The sequence below is a fragment of the Nicotiana sylvestris genome, chromosome 4 (genome assembly GCF_000393655.2).
Source record: "Nicotiana sylvestris chromosome 4, ASM39365v2, whole genome shotgun sequence".
NCBI classification, from domain to species: Eukaryota; Viridiplantae; Streptophyta; class Magnoliopsida; order Solanales; family Solanaceae; genus Nicotiana; species Nicotiana sylvestris.
The window spans coordinates 172493379-172500787 of NC_091060.1; the positions used below are offsets into that span (position 1 = coordinate 172493379).

At 41.8% G+C, this 7409-nt stretch overlaps 2 protein-coding genes across 2 annotated transcripts; both read left to right on the forward strand.

Moving 5' to 3' along the window:
- The first annotated feature begins 5061 nt into the window (after positions 1-5061).
- LOC138890526 (uncharacterized) lies at positions 5062-5541 on the forward strand. The gene has a single exon (XM_070173920.1). The coding sequence runs from the start codon at positions 5062-5064 to the stop codon at positions 5539-5541; it is 480 nt and encodes a 159-aa protein (XP_070030021.1).
- Positions 5542-6134: 593 nt separating this feature from the next.
- LOC138890527 (uncharacterized) lies at positions 6135-6671 on the forward strand. Its single transcript, XM_070173921.1, has 2 exons — positions 6135-6359; positions 6456-6671. The coding sequence occupies exons 1-2, from the start codon at positions 6135-6137 to the stop codon at positions 6669-6671; spliced, it is 441 nt and encodes a 146-aa protein (XP_070030022.1).
- Positions 6672-7409: the final 738 nt, after the last annotated feature.

The following is a 7409-nucleotide window of genomic DNA, read 5'->3' on the forward strand; positions in this document are numbered from 1 at the left end:
ATACCCCAGGCTACTCAAACACCTCTCTATGTAACGAGTAATCCCATTCTACCACCAGGGTATGTGCCAAACTACAGCCTCTATGCTGCCCCCAGTACCTCTAATATGCGACCTCCAGTCGCACCGTTTAGGAATACCCCTCTAGTTGTGTCTGGCGCATTGGTATATACAATACCACCGCCACCACTTGTGATGAGGCCCAACAACGAGCCACTACCTCAGGATTATGATGGCCAATACTACTCCCCAAATATGGCTTTCAGGGCCTCAGCTCCCTACAATCAGACTCTTCAGTACGAGTCACCGGTGAAAAATGAAAATCCTGCAAAGATAAGTGAGCCGGATGAGATGACCGGGAAAGTGAAAACTCTTGAACAAAACATAAAGAACATACATGGAATAGGTGGTCACAAAAGTGTCTCGTTCAATGATCTGTGTATGTTCCCTCACATCCATTTGCCACCAGGTTTCAAGACCCCAAAATTCGAGAAGTATTATACACGGCAACCCTATTGCCTACTTGAAAAGGTACTGCAACCAGCTGAGGGATGCAGGCAAAAGAGAAGAATTATTGATAGCATATATTGGAGAAAGTCTTATAGGGGTAGTCTCTGAATGGTTCATTGACCAGAACATCTCTCACTGGCATGTCTGGGATGACATGGCCCAGGCCTTTGTCAAGCAATTCCAATACAACATTGATATTGCGCCGGATCATAATTCTTTGTCCAATATGAAGAAAAAGCCGAAAGAAAGCTTTAGGGAGTGTGCCATTAAGTGGAGAGAGCAAGCGACTAGAGTTAAGCCACCCATGGATAATCATGAGTTGATCATTGTCTTTCTAGAGGCTCAAGAACCTGATTATTTTCAAAACATGATGTCCGCAATGGGCAGGCCTTTTGCAGAAGCAATCAAGATAGGGGAAATGGCTGAAAATGGCTTAAAGACTGGCAGGATTGTAAGCCAGGTTGCCCTCAAAGCCACCACTCAAGTGATCCAAAATGGGTCGGGAAATTTTGCAAATAGGAAAAAGAGAGATGGAGGTTCTTTGATGACTTTTGGATCTAGGGAAGTTTAAAGAAGGGCGTCTCACCCATATGTAGAAGTACCACAGGGGCAATCCAGCTACCCTCGACATTATTATTCCCCGCCAATTCCTCAATACTCTTTGGGCCTACCACAATATACAGTGTTCAATGCTCAATCATATGCTCGGGCTCCCAATCAGCAGGTACGGGCACCAGCTCCAAGGGCCCCCCAACCTCAACAATAAAAGTTTCGGGCACCCTACAATACTCGTCCCAGGCAGGATTATGGTCGAGAGCAGAGGCCGGTGGAAAAATTCACCACATTGGCTGAGCCATACTCTAGTCTTTTCCAGAAGCTGAAATAGATGGGCGTGATTGGACCCATTGCTCCCCACCATATGCATCACGATTCATATGGATTTCAAGCAAATGCTAGATGTAAATATCATTCAGGTGCCCCAGGGCATAGCACTGATGATTGTTGGACTCTAAAAAGAGCTATTGAAAGACTCATCACTGAAAAGTTAATTGTGGTAACAAATGGAGAAGACCCTCCCAATGTTACAAACAACCCATTGCCAGCACACAACGATGTTCATTTTGTAGGAATGATTGGATGAGATCTGGAATGCAAGCCATTTAATCGGGCAGAGATGACCGTGGGAACAATTCAAAAAGGAACCAAACGGGATGTGAGTCGAGCCGAGATGTGCCATTGATCGTGAAAGGTGCCCCGAGTTCAAAAAATGTAACTTTATTTGTTCCCAAGGTCACGAGGTTGTAAGTTCGCTCTAATGTTCCAAGTCCAAGGTTGTATGTCCTTGGAGGCCACCCCATCACAAGGCAGAATCAGGGTAGTACAAAGGGTATAACAGAGCCGATCATAATCATACCTACCGTGCGACCCCCTGTGACAAATACAAAAACTATTTCTTGGAACTACAACAAAACTGTGATGTCGTACAAAGGTAACGAAATCATAGAAGAAGTGGGGGAAACTAGAGGTTTGGCTCGATCAGGGAGGTGTTACTCGACAAAGGAGTTGAGGAAAGCCAAGCAAATCAGAGAAGGACAATTGCCAATAAAGAAATCTGTCATGGAAGAAGAGGTAGAAGATTTTTTGAAAAAGATGAAAGTTCATGACTACTCAATCATTGAATAGCTAAGAAAGACTCCTACCCAAATCTCTCTACTATCTCTGCTCCTACACTCAAAAGAGCATGCCCGTGTACTAATCAAGACCTTAAATGAGGCACATGTCTCAGAGAAGACCACAGTGAATGAGTTGGAGAAAATGGCCAACAGATTTTTCGAGGTAAACAAAATCTCCTTTACTGATGATGAACTTCCCGAGGAAGGAGTTGGACACAATAGGGCTTTTCACCTGGTCATCAAATGTGAGGGGCATTATGTAAAGCGAGTCATGGTTGATGGAGGCTAGAGTGTAGATGTATGCCCTCTCTCTACTTCGCAAGGCATGAAAATCAACACAGACAGAATCCAGCCTAGAAATGTTTGTATTCGGGCTTTCGATGGCTCAGCGAGAGATACCATTGGGGAGATCAACCTCACCATGACAATTAGGCCGGTTGACTTTGAAATTGTCTTCCAAGTAGTAGACATGGACACTTCTTATAACTTTCTTCTTGGAAGGCCGTGGATCCATATGGCTCGAGCTGTACCATCCATATTGCATCAGATGGTAAAGTTCGAATACGACATGCAAGAGATTATTATTTACGGTGAAGATGAGTCATCCATTTATAAAGACCCGTTAATCCCGTGTATTGAGGCCAAGGAAGGGTCTGAGTCCATTGATTATCAAGCTTTCGAAGTGGTTTATATGGACCATGTTGAGGAAGGAAAGCCCATTCTACATCCTCGTCTTTCTGCCACATATGTAATGGTTGCTGCAGTTATATTGAGACAAGGTTATGAGCCAGAAAAAGGCTTGGGGGCATCATTGCAAGGAATTTCAGTGCTTATTTCTCCGTTCAGTAACCATGGTACTTTTGACTTAGGTTTCAGGCTAACCCAAGCAGACAAAAACAAAGCCAAGAACTGCAAAAAGCATGGATGGATCTTGTAACAACCTATCCCTCACATTTTCTACACTTTTGTCAAGCCATGACTCCAAGAGGGTCAAAATTCCTCGGCACATGCAAACATTGATGAAATTTGCCATGGCCTCAGCCAGATATTTTCTGAAGTGAATATGATCCAGGCTGGTAAAGGCACTAGTCATGTCGATTTGCAACTAATTGACCCAGACACCATGCTCACCAACTGGGAAGCAACTCCTCTCCCCACAAGGAAGTAGTTTTGCTAGTTTACTTTTACAGCTTTTTTTGTTTTGTATTTTGGGTTACTTTCAAGGTTGTAATCCAAACATACCAGTGTGATTGTTTTATTTTAATGTTAACCCTTCTATCCTTTCGAATTCAATGAAATGCAGTTCAGTTTCGTATTAAGTTTTGTATATTTTCCTTTTCCTAATTCCTATCATTTTATTTCCATTTCAATTTTGTTAATGCCAGCTTTAATAAGATGACATGCATGAGGAATTCACTCCCATATCTTAAAAAGCTATCTAATATCGAAATAATGCATCAAGAGGTTGAATATGATGAAGATGAGGTTGTTGAGGAAATAAAAAGAGAGTTGGAACAATTTGAAAACAAGTCTAAGCCCAACCTCAATGAATTTGAGCCAATTAATATCGTAAGTCTTGAAGAAATTAAAGAAACGAAGATAAGCATTCACACCAAACAGAAAACCAAAGATGCCTTGATTCAACTTTTATTCGAATACAGAGATGTGTTTGCTTGGTCTTATGATGATATGTAGGGTTTAAGTTCCGATCTAGTGGTTCATAAGCTTTCTATGTATCCTGATTTACCACTAGTCTAACAAAAGCAACGAAAATTTAAAACAGACGTGAGTGACAAAATCAAAGAGGAAATAGTGAAGCAATTGAGCTCCAATGTGGTTAGAGATGTCCGATACACCACCTGGGTGGCCAATGTTGTGCTTGTGCGGAAGAAGGATGGAAAATCCAGAGTCTGTGTTAACTATAGGGACCTGATCAAAGCAAGTCAAAAGGATAATTTTCCTTTACCAAATATCCATATTCTTGTAGATAATTGCACAAAGCATGAGATACAATCGTTCGTGGATTGCTACGCTGGGTACCACCAAATTCTAATGGGTGAAGATGATGCAAAAAAACCGCTTTCACCACTCTATGGGGTACTTATTGTTACAGGGTCGTGCCATTCAGTTTAAAGAATGCAGGGGCAATTTACATGAGGGCTATGACAACCATTTTTCACAACATGATGCATAAAAAGATTGAAGTATATGTCGATGATGTCATTATAAAATCAAACACACAGGCTGATCACGTATGCGATTTGATAAAGTTCTTCGAACGGCTTCGAAGGTATGACCTTAAGCTTAATCCAGCCAAGTGTGCATTTGGGGTTCCATCTGGGAAACTCCTCGGTTTTATAGTAAGCCGAAGAGGCATTGAACTGGATCTATCTAAGATAAAATCCATTCGAGATTTGCAAACCCCGAAGAACAAAAAGGAAGTCATGAGTTTGCTCGGGAGGTTGAATTACATCAGTAGGTTCATTGCTCAGCTCACAACCACGTGCGAGCCCATCTTTAAGTTGCTAAAAAAGGATGCCGCTATCAAGTGGATGGACGATTTCCAAAAAGCCTTTGACATGATCAAAGATTATCTGTCAAAACCCCCTGTACTGGTCCCACTTGAACCTGGTAGGCCTTTGTTTTTATATCTATCAGTGATGGATATGTTCTGGGGCAACATGATGCAACAGGCAAAAAGGAACAGGCAATTTACTATTTGAGCAAGAAGTTCACCAATTATGAGGTTAAGTACACCTTTTTAGAAAGGACATGTTGTGCCTTGACTTGGGTCGCTTAGAAGTTGAGACATTATCTTTTGGCCTACACTACTTATGTCATATCCAGAATGGATCCTTTGAAGTATATCTTCCAAAAGCCAATGCCCACTGGCAGGCTTTCAAAATGGCAAATCCTGCTCTTCGACATCGTCTATGTCACTCGCACCGCGATAAAAGCACGGGCTTTGGTAGATCATTTGGTAGAGAATCCAGTTGATGATGAGTACATACCACATAGAACATATTTCCTAGACGAAAAGGTCAACTCAATAGAGGAAGTAGTTCCAGACGATCACCCTGTATGGAAAATGTATTTTGATGGGGCCGTCAATATCAAAGAAGTTGGGATTGGAACAATCCTCATCTCACCTATTGGACATCTTTACCCTGTAATAGCCCAACTTTGGTTATTCTATACCAATAATACGACAGAATACGAGGCTTGTATCATGGGTTTGAAAATGGCCATCGATCTGGATGTGCATGAACTATTGGTTATGGGAGATTCTGACTTGATTATCCGGCAAGCCCAAGGCGAATGGGAGAATCGAGACATCAAGCTTATTCCGTACAGACAATGAGTCCAAGACTTGAGAAAAATATTCAAATCCATCGAGTTCAGGTACATTCCCAGGTTTCACAATGAGCTAGCTGATGCCTTGGCTACTTTAGCCTCGATGCTCCCTTATCCAGGCAACTCTCATATTGATCCACTAGAAATCCAAGTTCGAAATCAACACGGTTACTGCAATACAATTGAGACAGAACTAGATGGTGAACCATGGTATCATGACATAAAACTATTCCTGAAAACAAGAGAATATCCAAAGCATGCCAAAGGAGATCAAAAAAGAACTATAAGGCGGCTCGCTAGTGGTTTGGGGAAATTCTGTACAAGAGGACCCCAAACTTAGACTTGTTGAGATGCATAAATGCTATAGAAGCAGAGCAGATCATGAGTGAAGTGTATTCAGGGGTATGCAGACCTCACATGAATGTATATGTTTTGGCAAAGAAGGTTATGTGGGCAGGGTATTATTGGATTACTATGGAGCGAGATTGCTTCAAATTTGTTCGCCAGTGTCACCAATACTAGATTCATGGTGACCAGATTCACTTGCCTCCTTTGGAGTAGCATCCCATGTCTTCTCCTTGGCCGTTCATTGCTTGGGTAATGGATGACATTGCGCCGATCGAGCCAAAGGCTTCAAATGGGCATAGATTCATTTTGGTTGCAATTGATTACTTCACCAAGTGGGTGGAGGCCCTCACTTTCAAAGCAGTCACCAAGAAAGCAGTGGTAGACTTCGTTCATTTCAACATCATCTGTCGCTTTGGTATCCCAAATACCATTATCACTGACAATGCAGCCAATCTAAATAGCCATTTGATGACGGAGGTATGCGAATAGTTTAAAATCATTCATCGCCATTCTACCCCTTACCGGCCAAAAGCCAATGGAGCCGTTGAAGTGGCAAACAAGAACATCATGAAGATTCTTAGGAAGATGATCCAAGGTTCCAGGCAATGGCACAAAAAGTTGCCTTTTGCTCTTTTGGGATACCGCACGACTGTTCGCATATTTGTTGGTGCAACTCCGTATCTGCTTGTATATGGAACTAAAGCTGTAATACCCGCTGAAGTGGAAATTCCTTCTCTCCGAATTATTGTAGAATCAGAGATTGAAGACACTAAGTGGGTCAACACCTGATTAAAACAACTGATGTTGATCGATGAAAAACGGCAAGCATCAGTGTGTTTCGGCCAGTTATACCAGCAAAGAATGTCACGCGCTTACAATAAGAAAGTGCGCCCAAGGCAGTTTGAGGTAGGCCAGCTGGTTTTGAAATGCGTCCTTCCACACCAGGTAGAAGCTAAAGGAAAGTTCGCCCCGAACTGGCAAGGACTCTACATTATCAAGAAAGTGCTACCAAAAGGGGCCTTGCACTTGGTAGATGAATAAGGACGGGTACCAGACATGACTATTAACAGAGACGCAGTCAAAATATATTATGTCTAATATATACCCACTGTAGAATTTTCACGCATCGATTTTCTCATATCAAAGTAATGAAGGCTATCATTTGCTAGCTATTCCAAATAGGTGTCACCCTTCTCTTAATCTTTTTGAGCCGTATCTGTCTTCTTTGTTTCTCACTTTTTGGAACTTGTGTACTTGTAATGAAAAATAGCCAAACAACAAATCTCTGAGTCATTGAACTACGTCCGACCTAATTTCGAAAGGATACGTAGGCAGCCTTACCCTAGGTTCGGTCCCATCAGAACAAAAATCCATATTCTTAATACTCCAAAACTGGGGCAGAAGTTTGTTTTATTTCACGATTTTTCTGTAAAAACGGTTTCCAAAAGTTGTAATTCAGTTCAAGGTTCATTACACCTTTTTTACCTTTCAAGAACTTTTGATCGATTCTTTTTAAGAATGTTTGAA

Bases quoted from the DNA above. Each gene is read 5' to 3' on its own strand.
- LOC138890526 (XM_070173920.1), top strand. From the start codon at position 5,062: ATGCCCACTGGCAGGCTTTCAAAATGGCAAATCCTGCTCTTCGACATC.
- LOC138890527 (XM_070173921.1), top strand. From the start codon at position 6,135: ATGGATGACATTGCGCCGATCGAGCCAAAGGCTTCAAATGGGCATAGA. The intron at 6,360-6,455 runs GTATGCGAATAG...AACATCATGAAG, and splicing joins ATAGCCATTTGATGACGGAG to ATTCTTAGGAAGATGATCCA.